This window comes from Megalops cyprinoides, chromosome 4 (assembly GCF_013368585.1).
Source record: "Megalops cyprinoides isolate fMegCyp1 chromosome 4, fMegCyp1.pri, whole genome shotgun sequence".
NCBI lineage: Eukaryota > Metazoa > Chordata > Actinopteri > Elopiformes > Megalopidae > Megalops > Megalops cyprinoides.
The window spans coordinates 16,315,034-16,334,704 of record NC_050586.1 but is presented as its reverse complement, the minus strand read 5'-3'; the positions used below and the strand labels follow the sequence as shown (position 1 = coordinate 16,334,704).

Below are 19,671 nucleotides of genomic sequence, written 5' to 3'. Positions count from 1 at the left end.
TGTGAGGTTCCATGTATGTTTTTTATTATTATTTTTAAAGGATAATAAAACTCCAAAGGAAATGTGTGCAAGTTGTGCCTGCCTGCAGGTATGGTGTGTGCTTTTTCAAAACCTGTAGTACGTGAAAGGATATTCATCAGAGCTTACAAGGAGATTTGTGTCTGTGTGTGTGTGTGTGTGTGTCTAGATCTGTCTTATCTAATTTATCCACGCACTGAGAAGCTTAATCAGAGTTGAATGGCTTTTGTTTTGCATGTACCTGGTAAAAGAAGCAAGGGATGTGGCTGAAACAATCTGGCACCCATTTAGGACCGTCTGACACATTGAAAAACCTGTTTAGACCAGTAATTCCTGTGCCTGTGACTCTAAAATATGTTAACAATACGTTGTATGTATTATTGCAAAGGCAAAGTTTTTCAACGTGGACATGTGTGCAGTAGATTTAAATAAACGTATTAGAATGAGATTAGCATTATTCCTCGAACTCTGCTTTTACTCCGGGAACGTCTGGTATTACTGACAGCCTCTGATCTGCATTTGATAGTGTGAGATTATTAGATAATGTCAGCAACTGAGAGGGATTTCCACTGTTGCTGTTTTTGTATGGTTTTGGTTTGGTATCCATTTCGTCCCCTGTGCTTCAATATTATTTAATGACGAAATTTGTGCGCAGAGGATAAAAATAAATTAATCCAGAAATCCAGCATTGTTTATAAATGTGGTTTTAATTTTAATGTTTATAAAATGTTTGTTTCAAAGAAGTGTTGTTCGTTGAATTCGTGAACAAAAATACCAAAATTGAAGCCTTAATAGCAAGGCCAACGCTGTGATGTCATTCTTGACATAGTTTAATGCATCTTTCCATCATGTATCTGCAAACATGTTTACCCTTCACTGTGCACGAGCACGCCAACCTGGTATCACCATCGATACGACACGGGAAGCAAAAATTGTAACACCGCCCCTCCTTCGGCTCGATCACCATTGATAATCAGAACAAGTCGCTCTCCGCAAGCCCGTAGTGCTGAAATCTTAGCTCGTTTTCATAACAATGTAACGGCAATGAAACAAAGCTTTGGGGAACCCGAGAAACAGCACCACAATGGACGATGATTTGTTCCAGCTGAGACAACTCCCGTAAGTATTAAGGCTTTAAAAGGCAACTAAAGCAGACTGTTAATTTTTGCATTCATCCCTGACCGGGCCCTATTATCAAACAGTCTGCTTACCTACAAAGACTGCCTTTGCTTTGCTCATGCTATCTGGCACCTTTGTTTTGTGTAATGGCAATGTACGCACGTTACGTTTTATGTTCGTTGAGACATTTTATGTAGAAAGGGTTTGCTTGTATAATCTGAACGTTTATGTGAATAATTGTAACGTTTTTGCCGTTGCCTGAAAGACATCGTTTTTTTTTTCATTTTGAAAAACCACGTTAAATATCATTGACAAATTTAACCCGACGTCTTACGTCACACCCATATAATAGACAGCGACAGTGAGTTGTACACCTTTTCTCTCGTGACATAAGCCCATCGAATTTGAGGTGGGTTAGCTGTGTGTTTGTTTGTGGCAGGAAATCATACGTTGTAGTGTCCTGTCACACTCTTTCAAAGTGCGTTATTTTGTGGAAAAACGGACGCAGTAACTTTAACTCTGTGACTCTGTTTTCGTAAGGAATTAACTGTCCAAATTCCTGGGCAGTTGTTTGTCAGACAAGGTTACCTGTGTGTTTAACAGGCCCGCGTGGATGTATTCATATTCGGCACGCAATACAGTGGTAAATTCAATGATCACCGAGCAGCTATCATTGATAAATTATCTTTCACCTATTGTAAGGCAGTATTTCCATCGATTTTTAGATGACGAGCATAATTCTCCTGTTACCTCTAGTACCTCTACCACAGTATCGATATTATTTTGAAAAATATTTAATGACAATCCTGCATATATGTAGTAGTGCTGAAAAATGAAAAATGAAAAAATGCTATTTCTGGCAAATATACTATATAAACAAGATATGCAATTCATATTCTAATGGCCAACATAAAATGTCAACCGGAAATAAAGTGACTAGCAGCAATGAACTGTGACCCTCATGCCCTCAGAGCTGAAACAGGACCCCTTCTTTGAGAGCAGCTGTAATTTACTCTAACGGGGTTCATCAACCTACTTATGAACCGCAGTCAGCCTCACAGCTATTCAAAATCTCTTAGTGGAAGTAAACAAACTCAGAGCTCAAGCACTGTTACACATTTACTTATTTTGCTCCATCCTTTGAAGCAGGAATTCCAAGATGTTTACAGCTATGAAGTGAATTTAATAACAGGATTACCACTGTGGCGTGCGGGAAGCTATGAAAGTCAGGACCTATGTGGCGACACAGCTGCTACAGTATGTGTATTTCAAGGATAATCAAGCTAAACGAATGCAGAATCACTGGTTTGACTTCTGATGTGAAACGTTTAGCCAGTTTTGGTCAGGCAGTCCTGCTGTTTATAACTAGGGCAGGAGATGGACCACAAGCCTGGAGATTCTCACCATGCATGCGTGTAGATTCGAAGCTCTGCAATTAGTGCTGTTGTTGCCTTGCTGTAATGCAGTGACTTGGCATTCAGCCCGGTCACCCTCTCAAACACACTAGAATCAGAGATGAGGCAAAACGATGACCACGTTCGCAACTCCCCACGCTTAAAATATTCAGCGCATTTCCTCGGCATCAGCTCAAAGTCATTTTCCGCCCCAACAGGGCCTGGCTAGATTCTGCAGTGCTCTGCAAGGGAAAGTGGCTCCAGAGCAGAGAAGATGGCTCCACGGTAGTTGACATGTTGTCGTGTTTGCTTGTTTACTCCTGGGTCCAAGCACATAGACAGCCTGACATTCAGGAATACATGTTACATTTGCACACATAATGGGAGAGAGATCATCACCAATCTTGGCGTTATAGTAACTGGCAGCTTTTTCCAAGGGGAGAAATGCTGGTTTGTACAGTCATATCACTCCTTGCAAATTAATATGGGGGGTTCTGTTTAATCCATTCATCTTGATAAGCCCAGGAAAAGGCATTTTAACTGGGTTCACAGAATACTGCATCACAAGGAAGGAAAGTAAATATGGTTTTTGGTTAATTACACTGTTCTGTGTGTGGGTGATCAGCTGTGTTCAGCATGCCGCTGGTGAAAACTCTGATTATAGTTATTAGGACATCACTGACTGCTGATATGGAGTCTTAGATTCCAAGTTCACTCAAACGGTTTTTTTTTGTTTCCTCAGGGAAATGGACACTGCCAACTCAATTAGATATTAAATGCTTATGTATTATTTATATAATAGTTAATTCATTCATATGTAGATGATGGATTTGTGATGGACTTGCTCTTGGCAGCATGTGTACCATAATCAGTTTATCACGCATTTCCATAGTGGGCAAGTTTGTGAAGGGTGACTTCCAGCACTAGGTTTTCTTCCATTCTCCTGACACATTTTTTGCACTGAGACATTCTGCAACCAATTTATGGCACACAGCAATGACACAGGCGGGAAGCTCACATATCACCTAGGCAACAGCCTCTCTCCCTCAACCAGTTCGGCTCAGTTTTCACAATAACCAATCCCCCAAAGCTATTTATGCAAGGCAGGCTTTCCAGTGAATGAATAAAGGAGTTTTCCCTTGGGTAGGGGGCACCTCAAAGGGTGTAGTCAATGCCAAATCTGCTGTATTTTCTTGGATGTGTAGTTATTAAATGTCTGAATAGCAATTTTAATTCCAACTTGAATCCTTCAGAACCAAACAACAGATGACTTTTTAACGTGGTTGGATATCGAAACAGACCTGTTGGCGAGGAGCTGCTGGACCAACAAGTGTCGATTTTGCTCCTCTGCAGGGTGGTCAAGTTCCGTCGCACGGGTGAGAGCACGCGTTCTGAGGATGATGGAGGCTTCAGGGAGCACGAGATCCAGATCGAGGGCGTGCGGACAGACCTGGAGTCGGTAGAGTTGGGCGATGGTGCTGCGGTGCCCCGGGAGTTTGCAAACCCCACTGATGGTACAAATTCCCCCATTTAGGTGTCCACCTGTTCCACCCATCAAAAAATAGGTCAATAGATCAATTCAGATTCTCACATTTCCCTTTGCAGTTTTCTATGTCCAGAGGGAATTCCATTTAAGACTGAAGTGGAGGGGAAAAAAAAACATTTGCCAACCCCTTGCAAAAGCTCGTTGAAATAAAGTCCTGGAAATATGTAGGAAATATATAGTTACATACATGTAAGTCATTATGTTACATGTCAAGTATGCCATAGAGAGAGATGTGAAAGGGGATAGGGTCTCTCTTCTTGTCCTCAGGGTTCAGGAATGAATGATTCAGAGCTAAGTGTTAGGGTGTAGCAAGCTGGAGTGGAGGTTCCTTTGTTTTTTATATCTGGTCAGCTTTGATCCTTGGTGCTCTGCATCACATTTCACAATGTGGAAAGAGTCCTGCAAGGGGATCAGACAGCATTACAGCTTTGCAGTATAGGTGTTATGCATTTCCTCCCTGGATTCAAACCTCTCCAAATAAAACAAACCCTGCTAGGCTCACAGGTGTATGAGGAGGCCCAGGATGTGAGTTCATGGTTTAAAGTCATTAATTTGGAATCAGCTTTTTACCAGAACTGTTTTTAGTAAGCTAAATTCACACTTAAATTAAATACATATAATTCAAATCTGCTGATTTACATGGTAAAAAGGAAGTGAGCAATCATGTCATAGACTGTCTGCAATGATAGTGCTCTCTCTGTCTCTTCTCAGACACCTTCATGGTGGAAGATGCAGTGGAGGCCATTGGTTTTGGGAAATTCCAGTGGAAACTCTCCATTCTCACTGGCCTCTCCTGGGTAAGAATCTGCCACCGAAAGAATGCAAATCTGTTACATATGTCAATAACCAAAGAACCAAATCAACATGCAGACCAAAGTGGCATCAGCAATTTTAAGCTTATCTTGAAACTATCTCACTTCTCACACGTTTGCTGTCCTGAGCGTGCTCTCTCACTGTGTTTAGATGGCCGATGCCATGGAGATGATGATCCTCAGTATACTGGGCCCCCAGCTGCACTGCGAGTGGAGATTACCTAGCTGGGAGGAGGCCCTGCTCACATCGGTAATGTGCTCCCCTTTCTTAACAATGCCACCTCCGCTCTGGCTGGCATGACCACTGTCGCTGTGATGTCCCACCTGTGGCTATGTCACCCGCAGGTGGTGTTCATCGGGATGATGATCAGCTCCTCACTCTGGGGGAACCTGTCTGACAAATACGGCCGGAAAACAGTGAGTCTTTGCATTTACTCTTAAGTTTCTGGGAATGTGTTCCATGACAAAGAGAAGATTTTCCTAGATGAAGAACATATGGTCAGAATAAAACATTATTTTATATTTATATGCTGTCCATTGCTGTTTAGTGTGTCCAGTTCAAGAGCAACAGAGTGGTAACATCCAAGGGTGGTTTTAGTTGTGCTCAAGGAAGGAACATAGTATTTGTGTCTGTACAGTTGTGTGGGAGATTCAGAGTGTGATTGTGAGTGATGAAGGATGGTTGCAATGTGTGCAGCTGGTGCTGACTGTACGGGAGATAGTCACTGTGGGGTCGTGTTTGTGGGGCAGGAATGGATATGTGTGTCTGTAGTTGTGACCAGTTTAGGGACCTATGTGAGGGTTATTATGATCCTGAGTGTTTGTCACAGTGTGTGCTTATGATTGTGGTCAACAGGGCCTAAAGATGAGTGTGCTGTGGACCATGTTCTATGGTCTCCTGAGTGCTTTCGCCCCAGTGTATGGCTGGATCCTCTTCCTCCGTGCCCTTGTGGGATTCGGCATCGGAGGAGCCCCACAGTCGTAAGAGTGACCTCATCCCAATGCATGAAAGTACTGTGAAGAAGACAACAATTGTAACATTACATTAACTGTTATAAGCATATTTCCATATAGGCACTTATTTCCTGTCTCACCAAGTAAAAGGGGTTGCCTGTATTGAGTAGTAGTAATTTTATTTTGTTTTATTTTATTTATCTGATCTTTAACCAGGCAAGTTGAGAGCAAATTCTCATTTACAATAACGGCCAGGCCAAGAAGCCCAACATACAACAAAGTCAGACATTAGAAAACACATAGAAAACAAGAGATTAAAACACAGGACTACAAAGGACAATCAAGAGACACATCAAGCATCAGCACAATGAAGATTAACAGGTATATGAGTATGTCAGTAACTCCGTGATTTTGTTTTTAAAAGCAGAGGCAGAGATAAAAGTGACTTTTGCAGCTCGTTCCAGTATCTGACTGCAGCAACCTGAAATCAGAAAGGCCCAAGTGAAGAGTTAACTTTGAGGGTTTTTAACTGAATGTAACTGCTTGATCTAGTGCTGTAAACTGGGGGACACATTTGTGGTAGATTTGTCAGGTATGGGGGAGTGAGATCTAATGTAGAGTTATAGATGAGAATGGTCCAGTGGATTTTATGTCTGTGTGTAGCGATGGCCAGTCAGTGGAGGAGTGCAGGGTGCAGTGGTATGTCTTGTAAGGGGCATTGTTGGCAAATGTGATGGCGGAGTGACAAAGGACAGCTAGACTATCTAGGTCTTCCTTACATATAGTCCTGTAGATGATGTCCCCATTGTCTAGTATGCAGAAGAAAACTCATCTGTACCAGGGTCAGCTTGGCAGAAAGGGTGAAAGAGGTTTGTGTACAAAAAATTCCAGCCTACATTTAATTTTGCCCTGAAGATTTTTGATGTGAAGAGAGAAAGATATGTAGGTATTTGTATGAAGTGACCACACAATTTTGTCAAGCAACTTAGATACATAAGGCAAGGTGGAAATAGGCCTACAACTTTTGTGGTCACCTTAGTCACCTCTATTAAATAAAGGACGGACAGTACTGCCTTCCATGCCCTGGGAATTTGAATGAATTGAATGATTAAATGATTGAATGAGAGATAAGAGCTGCAACTTTCAAATAGAATGGATGAAGGCCATCAGATCCAGCAGGTTTTTTGGGGTGAGAGGAGTGAGAGGAGTTCTTTTAATGCCTCTGCCCCAGTAACTGGCGGAATGGAGAAACAATGCAATGGGAAAAGAACTGTGGATTTAGAGTGAGGAGGAATAGCATTTAAACTGTTGGGGAGGAGGGAGGCATGGTTGATTTAAATAAAATTCCAGATTTAATAAAGGTGGCTTTTTAAAAGATTAGCCATATGACTCAGTAACTATTACATCATCAAAGTTAATGGACAAGGGCAGTTGTTAGGTGGATAGAGTTATCGTTGAGAAGAGTGTGGGCCTTTCGTCCTGTGGGTGGGAGGAGTGAGGCGTCCGGAGCAGAGCGAAGTTGTTGAGCGGGTGCGTAGGGTAGGATGAGGTCCTGGAGGTAGGTCGGGGTGGTCTTTTTTGCAGCAGAAAAGGTGAGGGTCAAGGTTTTGAAGCGGATCCTGGCTGCGACCGGGAACCAGTGGAGGGACCTCAGTAAAGGGGTGACACGGGAGAACTTTGGGAAATTGTAGATCAGCCTAGCAGCTACGTTTTAGATGAGCTGCAGCTGCTGAATGGTGCAGGCTGGGAGGCCTGCAAGGAGGGCATTGCAGTAGTCCAGGCGGGAGAGCACGGTGGCCTGGACAAGCAGCTGGGTGGAGTAGGTGGTCAGAAAATGGCGAATCCTGCTGATGTTGAAGAGAAAGAATCAACAGGAGCGTGTTGTCTGCAAGAGGTAGTCGTTGAAGTCCAGCCTGTTGTCGAGGGTGACACCCAGGCTCTTCGCAGATGTAGAGGAAGTTACTGTGGTGCCGTCAACAGTAACTGAGAGCTCTTGAAGAGGAGAGAGCTTGGTCGGGATGAACAGTAGATCTGGATTCTCCAGATCCAGATCCCTTAATGGGCCATCTGTTCTGGACACAACCAAAAAAACAATGACCATGTCATTGAAAACAAAATTATGTCACTGTAAACAGCAGATAAATATTTGTAAGATAAAATCAGAGTTAGAGATACTTTTCCTTAACCAGGTCTGAACAATGTTGGAAATAAGCTTCTGGTGTTAATGTGCAGAAAACGTTGCAGAAAAGTTTTTACATGAGCAAAAAAATCATAGAAGGATAGCTCATTAGTGTCTGAGGCAGTGTTAGAAATGGCAGAGGTACTAGGTTGCCCAGGATGTAAATGTACATTACCAGAAATCAGCAGTAGTAGAACAATGAGGTTATGGCGAACAACAGTGAAAGCGCTAACTTGGTGCTTTTTATTAATTGATTTATGTGCCTTTGTTGGCAGTAAAATCATGCTGTGTATTTGCCTTAGCAACACACTCCTCGTAAGTTCACTATCCATGAGATTCCAATAGTCGTGACCGATTCAAAGTCTCGTGTGTGGAAACAGTCACTTCTCATGGCTCTGCTTGGGAGGCGAGCAAGTCCATGATCAATGACTTAAGCAGCAGGTGTGGGATAAAAAGAAAAAGGCACAGCTGCATGGTGTTAGACATCCAAATTTAAGCTGCACCACCCCATCCAAAAAACTTAGATATCAAGTTAGAGCAGGTCAACCTTGGGAGCACACTACATGAAAGGCTAGCCAGTCATACGGGAGCTGGTGAGCACCACAAAATGCTCCCATAGGAGGGACAGCAGATATGAGTCAAGCAACATAGTCCACACAGATCTATAGTTGGATAACACAGGCTCCTAGGAGGCAAGTATCAAGTGTTTACTTTTGACACCAATGGTCAGGGATTGATAACAAGCCCTCCAATGGGACATGCAGTCCATGTCCATGCCCCTGTGTGTGCTAGCTGTGTTGTTGTTTCAGACAGGAAGACCATCATACCTGACTGATGCATTGTGGGATATGTCTCTTCCAGTGTAACGCTATATGCTGAGTTCCTCCCCATGAGATCCAGAGCCACCTGCATCCTGCTGATAGAGGTATGTTCTCGGAGAGTATTCTTTCATCTCCCATAATTTTCCTTTCCCTAGAATAAATAGCACTACAAGAAAAAATATATCCACGTTAGCAAACACCACTGACAAAATCAAAACAAACACATTATGAAAATTATTATTATATAATTATATATTATTATATATTATCATTATATAATAAAGATTTAAAGTTCCAGCTCTCACTGTGGCTCTGTAAAGGATATTATGCATGAGTTAGCTGTCACTCAAACCATTCATTGATTGAGTCAGTTAATCAGCTTATTCAATAATATGATCCTGTGCTTGGAGGGACCAAGGGCAGTTTCCAGGGTTGCAGCATGTGGCATGACCTGTCTAGTGTTTCAATGTAATAAAAATCCATGACCCAACCCTCCCTCTGTCCTATCTCCATTGCTTTGCACCCACAGATATTCTGGGCACTGGGCACAGTGTTTGAGGTCCTGCTGGCCATCCTGGTGATGCCAACCCTGGGCTGGCGCTGGCTGCTGGCCCTCTCCACCATTCCCCTTCTCATCTTTGCAATCCTCTGTTTCGTAAGTACTGCCACCACAGGTGTGGCCATGCATGTCAGATACAGCTAGGAGTTATAGAGATTTTGACACAGTGTAAGGTATCTGTTCAATGGGATTTGTTTTTGCTTGACTCAGCCACACTCTACACAGGAAAAGAGTGACGCCTACAGATAACTTAAAACCTCACACCCGTTTCTGCAAGCATTCACTAGGTGACAAATGTACATAAGTTACTCTGAGTAGACCCTCACTCCATTCACTTCAGTGGGAAAGTACCCACAAAGGAATACTGAGATATATTGCTCCAACAGGCAATGTGTGTGTCCTGTTTTGAACAGTGGCTTCCGGAGAGTGCCCGCTACGATGTACTGACAGGGAACCAGACTAAGGCTCTAGCCACCCTCAAGCGCATTGCTGTGGAGAACGGGGCACCCATGCCGCTGGGGAAACTCATCGCTGCCAGACAGGCACGTATGCACCAGTCTTATTGTGTGTGTCAGAGTGTGACAGTTGTGTGCTTGTGTCTGCTGGCACTGCAAATATTAAAAAGCCCATTGTTAATAAATTCTGCATATATTGCCGCCGTTGAATAATGCTGAGAGAAAAATGACTTACTAGGCTATTATTACTAGGCTTTCTGAGGGACACCGTGACTTTGTGAAACCTTGGGCTGTGGTCTGACACTTGTATCCCTATGCGTGTTTGTGTGTCAGGAGGATCGTGGGAAAATCACGGACCTCTTCTCGCCGCACTTTCGCTGGACTACTGTTCTTCTGTGGTTCATCTGGTGAGCGCACAAAACCAGGAGATTTAAAGTGGGCGCGGATGTTTTACTAGGCATAGATTAATGCCACAGGGCCCTGAACTGTAAACCGATGACATGGCATTTCAGCTCCAGTTCTCATGGAACCTCATTCCAGGTGTTCTGAATCTTTTCTGAATCGTGTAATCAAAGGCCGAAGAATGTGTTTAAATCCCACAATCTCAGGGAATACAGTGCAGGAAATGAGCACTGTGCTCTGTGTCTGTCCGTCACAGGTTCTCCAACGCCTTCTCGTATTACGGCCTGGTTCTGCTGACCACAGAGCTGTTCCAGTCAGAGGGTGAATGCGGGGGTGAGTGCCACTGCTCTTCTGCCCCCCTCGTGGCCTTCAGTGCTGAGGAGAGGCTGCCAACTTTTTCTCCCACCTTCCTTCTTTTCTCTTCTTTCCTGCTGACAGATATGCTGTCAAACATTTACAGCCTTAGATAGATTTTTTTTAAAACTGCCTGGCTGAGATGTCACTAAGATGACTGAAATGCCCCCTGCCTAAAGTTTTAAGTCAAGAGGACAGTCTCTATGCTCTGACTGGGTGTTCTGTCTCCCTCTAGTGTCCAAGAGAGGGCAAGTGGAGGACAGGTGCAACCTGGAGTGTTATTACCTGACATCTGATGATTACAAGGACCTGCTGTGGACCACTCTGTCTGAATTCCCAGGTGACCTCCAATTGCTGACTGACTGGTTTCTCGTCCTTCCCAGTCCAATTCACCTTTTGCATGGCAAATCACTATCTCATGGGTCATGGTTTCTGATGTTCTGTTGAGATGACAGAGTTGGGTGGGGATGGGTGCTTCTATTACACCAGGCTTGCTGGTGACACTTTGGGCGATTGACCGGCTGGGTAGGAGGAAGACCATGGCCCTGTGTTTCCTAGTGTTTTCCCTCTGCATCGTGCCACTGTATGCATGTGTGGGAAGGTGAGCCTCAAAGACCCCCTCAAAAAGAGCAAGACAACCAGCAGCACATTTCAGCACTGAAGCAACAATAATGCGAATGTAAAATCATGACAGGCCACACCATTTTGAAACTGAAGGGTATAATACAGATTTGAATATTTTGCCATTCTGGCTCTGGATACAGTTCCTAAATCTGCAGGTTTTTACTCCATCTTTAATGTTGCATTACTGAGGTCATTTAGATAGACAGTCAATAAACTTGTCTAAATCAATTCCATATGTTACTGGTATCTGTGAATCAATTGCAAATATAAAGGCAACCCTAATAACTTCAGGACCCCAATCATTTAAAAATGGAATTATCCTTTCTTGGAAAGACAATGGTCGTAATGGGGCAAATATTCCTTCTCTACAGGACATCCCTCATGGTCTTGATATTCATCGCCAGGGCCTTCATTGCTGGAGGATTCCAGGCAGCTTATGTCTACACTCCTGAGGTGAGACATGGGACATTGAACTTTGTGTCTTTCATTTACTGTTCTATAAAAATAACTGCTATTGCCTCACTGTGACCTCGAATTGATGGTCATAATCAGTTTTTATATCTAACATTATTAAACACAGTCTCTACACTTGGCTTTCAAGTCTGTGATTGGTATACCCTTATCTATTTACAAGGGTAAGACCAGTTAAAGATTATACTACATTTCAACCTTTAAGCTTTTTGGTTCAGCCCAATGTTGCAAATTTTAAAAGGACTTTTTTCCTCTTGCATGTTTACTTATTAACCATTGTTTAAAACTATGTTTATATAAATGACAGAATTGACCTGATGTCCCCTCCACTTAAAATGATTGAAGTGCCATCCAGGCTCATGCTTTTTTGATTCTTTAGGTGTACCCTACAGCAAACAGAGCGCTAGGGCTGGGGACCAGCAGTGGAATGGCAAGAGTTGGTGCTCTCATCACCCCCTTTGTTGCACAGGTACAGATCATGTGACTCATTCACTCATACTGCAGATTTTATGAAAATACCGTACAATGGTCAAAAACAAGCGGTTACGCTTCAACTTGCTCTGGCAATCTGGCAAAGTTAAGTTGCTGGATTCCTTCTGCAGGAAGGAAAGACCCCGGGGCAGTTCTGTCCACACAGCTAATTTAGCCATTTAGGTATGCTTAGCAAAATACTGTCACAATTGTTAATATATTGTTAACATATTTACGCCCACACTATGTGTACATACTGGTGCCCCGCTGCAGAGTCATATTTGAGGTGCTTGTCTCTCCAGGTGATGCTGGAGTCCTCGGTGTATCTGACCCTGTCAGTGTACTGCTGCTGCTGCTTGCTGGCAGCCATCGCCTCCTGCGCACTGCCCATTGAGACCACGGGGCGGGGCTTGCAAGACTCCAGCCACCGCGAGTGGGGCCAGGAGATGATGGGACGGGCCGCCCGCAGCCCCGGGGGCATCCCGCACTCCAGTTCCGGATCCCAGGACTGAGGAGTGGGGCGGGACGGGGTATCAGAACAGACAGGACTTAGTTGGGGTGGGGGTGGGGGGGGGGGGGGGGATTCAGAGAGGAGCAAGAGGTCCAAGCCCTTACCCGTCCCTCCAGTGGTGGCACCCCGTGTCTGTACATAGGCACTGGGGGGGATTTGAATCATTGCTCACTACCATTGCTGTCATGATTTTTGCCAGTCCGTCAAAGAGTCATGCCCTGGTCACATGCGCTGAGGCCCTGGGTGTCCAGAAGGGGGCAACTTGGGGAAGAGGGAGTGGCAGGGTACTGAGCTGAGGGATGTACGCCAGACTCTGAGTGACATGCTGAGGGCTCTCAGAATGTCAAACAGAGAGACAGGCAGCCCTGATTTGCTCTATCATGAGTATTTCTGTACTTGTTGGACCCGTTTCCTTACCCAAGTCGGGGACCCTTATAACAAGTGTTCCTCCCGTTAGGGAGAAATGGAGGGAAGTGCAGGCAGTCATCCTGAGACACAATGTGTTCAGCTTCGCTGAAAACAACACACATTAGGCAGTGTTGGCCGGTTTGTCCAAAGTCGCATTGCTGAAAAGCATAAAGCACTTTGAGCAAACAGGTTTTGGGCCTTTCTACAAACCAATTATAAGATGACACAAATATCAAAACTGTAGTGCTGGTTTTGGATACCGCCCTTTATCCAGGGAGTAATTAACAGTCATCTTTATCACGCTCGGATGACAGCATTTGTGCATGTCTTTGTGAAATGTAGTGTGAAGAATCTTTTATTCTAACATCAGAGGGCAACCAGAGCCACACAACATTTCTCTAGGCTGTAAGGAAACATTTTGAAACAAGCTGGCTGTATTTTACTTGATCGTATTCCCACTTCTGTGAGAGCACTGTGGGCCACACTTCAGTCCTGTACAGCAGCTGCACTAGAGGTGACCAGTAATTACTAGCAGACATGATCACACTGTTAGTCAGGGCACATCCCAAATGAGTGGACACTACATATCATGCTGTTCCGAACTCATTTACACCAGCTCAGCACTGAAGGCACGCACACCATAAAGTAGATGGGACGGCTTTTCATTCACACACACAAGACAATTTTTGTTTTGAAGTATACCACTAGCTGGGGTGTTTGGTTGTCGTCTTTGTTTTTTTTTTTTTCCCAGGAGGGCTTTGTCCCCTTTGCGAGTAATGAGTCAAACACGGTGATGTGGAAAACCCTGCACTTGTCGTTCAAGCTGTCTCCTACATGCCTGCCTTTGCAATTTAGTGCCGCATTAAGTGTCTGCACACAAATTCTTGCCAATGCACTTGATGTAAATGTGTATGATACAACAATAAATTATGTTTCAAAAAGGAAAGAAAATGAATATCCAATGGTGTAGTGTAAAATTATTTATTGCTCTTTAGCACTTTGTGATATGGCATATTTCTCTATAAATTTCTACACATAGCTTCCAGAAAAAAGTTTTACTTTATTAGCATAGTTATAGTTATTATTATACTTATATTAGTGTAATTACGCAACACATGTTCTATTTGAAATTAACGTTATGGGAACGGTTCATGACATTTAAAGTTAATTAATATTCATGTTATCAGATGTATGTGCATTCATGACATCATAAAAATAAAATCTATTTATTAAAAATAAATCTATTTCAATTATATAAAATGATTTCTCTTCAAAGATTTGCTGAAAGTGCTCATTAAACTATCAAATACTGTTGTAATCTATATTAATGCTGTTGAAAGCATACAAAATTTTTAAATAGTGTTTAACAACTCTTGTGGTACTTAGTGTCACTCAGATTTGAGCAAGCAAAATTAACAAAGCATTTGATCACAACTATTACAAAATGCACTGTTGCAGTCAAACACTAGCAGCCTTGGAAATGCCATAGTGGGCTTTCTTGTGTTGATTAAGCTCAATAAAGCTACCCTGATACATTTCTAATGGAGGTTTCATTGATAGAAGGATTTTGGTGTGGGAAGTAGTGAAGTAGTGATTAGCCTGTAGATATGCCAAGGTTACAGACGGGACCGTGCTTTCCAGCCTTTCTGCTCCAGGATCTCTCCAAACAGCCTGGCAGCCTCCAGGGCGCACCCTCTGTGGATGGTCAGGCCAAAGCCTCCATGGCCGTAGTTGTGGATAACCTGCAGCAAGGACACATCCATGTTAGGGAAGGCAACACATCAGGTGGCCCTTTCCCACGCCAAGTGGACAGCAAATACACATAAGCTTACAAGCAGTTATGGAAGGAATGTCCATTAGTGAAATTAAGAGCTGACTAAAAGTAAAAATGCGCAGCCATCACCCAGACCCTTGGCAAAATACATTTCGGCTGCAACCCCAAAGGAAGATAGCATGCATTGGGACCAACCGGTGTTTAAATCTGTGCATGTGATGGCAGGTTATTGGAACCATGCCTGGTAGTTTATCACTTACCTCACAGTGGGATGGTCCAAACCTCATGGCCTCTCTTTCCAAACGCACTTTGCTGCGTACGGGCCTCAGACCAGCCCAGTCCTCCACCACCTTGGCGTGCTGAGGGACAGGAGCAGTTGAGAAGGATCACAACCTAACCAACTGCCTGAACATGGCGTCTTCACGGTCCAGACACCACCACTCCACTGGGAAAGCCTTTGGTTAATACTTAATACTAGGAGCCCACCAGAATACATATATTTCTGAACAGCAGTTTTTGTAATTATGACAAGAACTCCAAAATAAAGCACTCAACATTTTCTTTCACATCACATCCCTATGGACCATACAACTGCCTGCATCCAAGATCACAAAGACCTACATACAATAGCTTTATGTGTGCACTGCACAGAGCAGGTGTCGATAACCCTGTTCACAGAGGGCCACAATCCCATAGATTTTCTAGCTCCTCATTAATCAGACAATCAGACATTGAATATCCAAGATGCGTGGTCATTTGGACCAGTTAAGCCCAATTGATCCAACTAATTTGATGAAGTGCTTGGAACACAGAAAACCAGAGGACACTGTTCAGGTACCACCATAACATACTCTCATAAGGGAGTTACAAACCCAGCTTCTCCTTGTGACAAAAGTTAGAAGAGCAATTAAATAGCATGCCATTGAAACCAGTCAAAGGAAAACTGGGCCTCTAACCTTCAGACTGGGCTCTAGGCTGCAGGCTTCATCCAAGATTTTCTTGTGGTCTATAGAATTACTCATTTCACTCCAGTTTCCCACTTGGAATACACCACCCACAGTGACCAAGCGACTCCTAAAAAAAAGAAGAAAACATTCCTGTGTCGTACTATTAAGGTGAAGGTGCAAGCTATTCTTATACAGAGATCTAAACAACAGTGAGCAAAATAATCTTACCCAGGTATGATGTACGGCGAGTTATAGACACCTGTTGTGAAGTTGTGTGTGAGAATGAAGTGCTTCAGCCATGGGGCATCCACCTGATGCAACAACATGAGCAAAGCGCAAGTGAGGCAGCCGGTCACTTCTCCTGAGAGACGGAAAAGAACCTTTTCATCCTGACCTTGATGATCTGTCCGCGGCCCGGCTTGAGGTCTGCATCAGGCTGCAGCTCCCCTGATCTCACGCCGGTGCAGTTGATGATAACATCCGCCCCTGACTCAGCCAGCTACACATCAGTGAGATCAGAGAGAGGAAGTGATACGGAGGAAGAGAAGGGAGAGAGAGGGCGATAGCAAGGGAAGTAGCAAAAAAAATGGAGAAAGGAGAGGAGGGTCATAGAGAGTCCATGCAGAGAGGGGTAATGTAACAAAATGAAGTTTAGCACTATCTGCTTGCTCTGGGCAAGCTGGAAACCAAACAGTGTAAACTAAAACTTTGTACTGTAAAGATTTTACAATTATATCAAAAGGCTCTCACTTCTTTAAAAGACTCAATCTTCCTTTGACAGAATTTCACTCCTCGTTCCTTTAACCTGTAGAGGAAATACAGACTCTGATGAGCAATGATTAAAATTGACATTTTTAAATGGATACACTGTATGACATCACAGATGACATATCACAATCAATGACTTATGGAATCTAACTGAATATATGACTTACCAATCCATCAGCCAAGGTAAGTAGCTCTTACCCTCAATCATGAGTGCAGTGTTGAACCATCCATAGCTAAGATGTTCATGAGATTAGAGAGAAAACAAACAGTCATAATGCAGAGCTGATAGATTGTAATAACCTTTCAGGACTATACACATGTGTGCTGATTCAAAGTCAATATGGTATTACTGCAGACAGTGTGGTAGAATAACAGATAACAGTAAGCACATAAAACACACCAGCATTACAAATACTTCTTTAAGTACCTGTATCCTGGAAACATTTCTAGTTCACGCTTGGTCAGTTGCCTGAACCCCAGAACTATATCCTTAAATGAGGGGTCCTATGTGGAAACAGAGGAATGTCACTTTTATAACCATCCAGTTTTTTTTAATTATCCGAACCAAAAATGACAGTTACTGAGATGGATGATCAAAAATTTTCATACATGTTTATGGTTCAGTTCAGCTGGCACAGTCTGCCTGGGTTAACTGTATAAAGTGAAAATTACAGTAGCAGTGTTCTGTGGCAACTAGTATCATGAGCAATCATAATACCAGACAAATTGTCAAATCATATTGAAAAGGCTTTTCACCCCCAGGTGGAGTATATTTTAATGTGTCTCTTCTTAAAACTAGACAAACATTCTTAACTAGGTGAGCTTCAAATGATGAGCTTCAATGTCAGAGAATCTCTACTGTACAGCATGTAGACCAAAGACAGCAAAAAAAAAAACAAAAAAACACTGACTGGGACAGGCTCACTGCAGAGGTTATAGCCTGATTGGAGGAAAATCCCCATTTTAATGGAGTCTGGGGAACTCAGGAAGGTCAGCAGATAGTCAAATGTCTCCTTGTTCCATTTTCTGAAGCAAAATAAAATAAAAAAACAAGAATCAGGTGGATGCCATTGACTGGTGGTAGGGGAGGCAGATTACCACCTATAGTGCAAACCTCTGAGATTATTTGATGAAATATATAAATGCTGTGTATACAGCATACAATATAAAACCATTTTACCAAGTTCAGGCATGACAGGGTAGACATACTGTACACACATTCATCTGAAATAAGTATTTATGTCTCCATTTTGCATCATTGCAGTCATTGATGTCACTAATATTCAAAAGAGGCTCACGTCTCTTGGGTGTTTCCTTTGTCATAGAGGTAGGGTTGCCAGAGGCCTGCAGCTCCATCACTTGTGGTGAGTGGCGTGAAACGGTCAGCATATACTTCGATCGTCAGTGGACTGACTGTCGAGTGATACTGCTCATAGATGCACTGGGCAGTGGAGAGGCCAATGACTCCAGCTCCTACGACTGCTACGCGCATGTCTGAATTGGAAATAAAGTATAAATCCTATTAATCTGACCACAAATAAAAAAGAGTAAAGAAAACATATAACAACGTCACAGCACTGGACACTGATATCTACCATGGCTGGAAGCATCCAATGCTAAGTTGGAAAGTACCGCCAACAGTCGACGTGCAGCTATTTATTTTTATGGCTTCCTTGCAGGGATTTCGGGGAATATGATTTTCACAGTTAAGTTCAAAACTGTACAGCTGCACAATACTAGTAACTTATGTGACCAAGCATGGCCTCATGAACCCTACTGTCAATGTTTAATTGTTTTGACCAATTGAAACCTTTTCCTCTCCAAAGAAGATCATTCTGATTGGTTCAAATAAACAACGACACGTCTGAAAGCTCATGAGAGCTCCTCCCATTAAATTATGGAGTCCATGCAGCCCCACTGTCCTGTCAGAAGTGATTGGATTTGATCTGTCAGTACCGACTGCAATGTTTCCATATAGTCTTATTTCAACACACAGATTGGCTAAGCAATAACTAGGTTAGATTACGTAACCCCGATCATAATCATAACGATTGAAAATAGTTGATTTTTTTAAACTAAAAAGTCTTAAAATAAATTCAAACCTGAAATTCAGACAAGTCGCCAATCCTACCACAATGGTACGAAGAGCACTTTTTATATTTTAATCTGGGAAGCGAAACATGCTAACAGATAGATACGAAAACTCCAAATGCGACTGGGTTTGAGTTTTTTGTTTATTCAACACCAGCCAGTTTTGTTTATTGTAGCTCGATATAGCTAGTGTTTCCTGACAGCGGCCATCAATGTCAAAGTTGCATCAACAGTTTATGCAAGATCATTTATGATAACTGACGAATGGTTTACAAATACCCAAACTACATATTTGATCAAAAACGGGCAGATCGTTTCCTTAGTTTTGCATGCAAGAAGCCCTCGCGGCTAAACTTTTGATTATTAAAAGTAACTTAAGCGGCTATATTAACGTTACAACCAGGAAGAAAATGGATAAGCAATAAAAGGAAAACAAACGTGCAAGTTTGTTACTTTAATAAAGGGTTAATCGCATTGCATGCTTTACAGTAGCCTATATAGCCTAAATCCATGCTGCACCATTTGTAGGAAACAGTCAAATTATGTACATTAGGCAACAGTCAAATAATAACCTGGTAGTGACTTCAATCGAGGCCACGAACAACCTCAATCTTAAAATCTAATATTAAACGAAATAAAAACGCATGGAAACGAAGAAACTTACCGCCCAACGTTACGAGATTTCTGACCGTTCTGGAACTTGCTGCCCGCCCCCAGCGTCAGAGGAGGTCAAGGTGCTGTACGGAATCAACAAAGATTCGATAGCAAGCTGTTGTCCCGACAATATATAGTGCATAAAATAGGTTGGAATTAAAGGTCGGCCTCTAGAAATGCATAGTCTATAAAGATTGTAGCTGATATGCAACAAAGCCGTCCCAGATAGCCTACTTGAACATTATAGCCCGACCAATAAAATGGGAAAACTCGGGAGGATGGACTGTCGCTTTCAATATTACAGAGATACTTGGTGTAGCCCAAGCACAATGCTTTATT

At 42.8% G+C, this 19,671-nt stretch overlaps 2 protein-coding genes across 2 annotated transcripts; one reads left to right on the top strand and one right to left on the bottom strand.

The window, feature by feature from the left end:
* Nucleotides 1-924: 924 nt before the first annotated feature.
* Nucleotides 925-12,720, top strand: svopa (SV2 related protein a). Its single transcript, XM_036526968.1, has 16 exons — nt 925-1,137; nt 3,885-4,045; nt 4,789-4,874; nt 5,041-5,139; nt 5,235-5,306; nt 5,746-5,870; nt 8,884-8,947; nt 9,373-9,498; nt 9,816-9,944; nt 10,191-10,264; nt 10,516-10,592; nt 10,849-10,953; nt 11,103-11,214; nt 11,609-11,690; nt 12,088-12,177; nt 12,482-12,720. The coding sequence occupies exons 1-16, from the start codon at nt 1,103-1,105 to the stop codon at nt 12,689-12,691; spliced, it is 1,647 nt and encodes a 548-aa protein (XP_036382861.1). The 5' UTR covers nt 925-1,102; the 3' UTR covers nt 12,692-12,720.
* A 1,751-nt stretch (nt 12,721-14,471) lies between these two features.
* On the bottom strand, nt 14,472-19,385 carry LOC118776964 (D-amino-acid oxidase-like). The gene is made up of 11 exons (XM_036527632.1): nt 19,343-19,385; nt 17,886-18,081; nt 17,499-17,613; nt 17,015-17,091; nt 16,755-16,820; nt 16,570-16,624; nt 16,214-16,318; nt 16,048-16,130; nt 15,829-15,946; nt 15,133-15,231; nt 14,472-14,840 (listed from the first exon to the last, which is right to left on the bottom strand). The coding sequence occupies exons 2-11, from the start codon at nt 18,077-18,079 to the stop codon at nt 14,715-14,717; spliced, it is 1,038 nt and encodes a 345-aa protein (XP_036383525.1). The 5' UTR covers nt 18,080-18,081; nt 19,343-19,385; the 3' UTR covers nt 14,472-14,714.
* Between the last annotated feature and the right edge of the window lie 286 nt (nt 19,386-19,671).

Coding starts and splice junctions, on each gene's coding strand:
- svopa (XM_036526968.1), top strand. CDS start 1,103: ATGGACGATGATTTGTTCCAGCTGAGACAACTCCC. Junction 5,140..5,234: donor AGGAGGCCCTGCTCACATCG/GTAATGTGCTCC, acceptor TGTCACCCGCAG/GTGGTGTTCATCGGGATGAT. Junction 5,307..5,745: donor ACAAATACGGCCGGAAAACA/GTGAGTCTTTGC, acceptor TGTGGTCAACAG/GGCCTAAAGATGAGTGTGCT.
- LOC118776964 (XM_036527632.1), bottom strand. CDS start 18,079: ATGCGCGTAGCAGTCGTAGGAGCTGGAGTCATTGGCCTCTCCACTGCC. Junction 16,821..17,014: donor GAAATGTTTCCAGGATACAG/GTACTTAAAGAA, acceptor TGAACATCTTAG/CTATGGATGGTTCAACACTG. Junction 15,232..15,828: donor GCCTAGAGCCCAGTCTGAAG/GTTAGAGGCCCA, acceptor CCTGTCCCTCAG/CACGCCAAGGTGGTGGAGGA.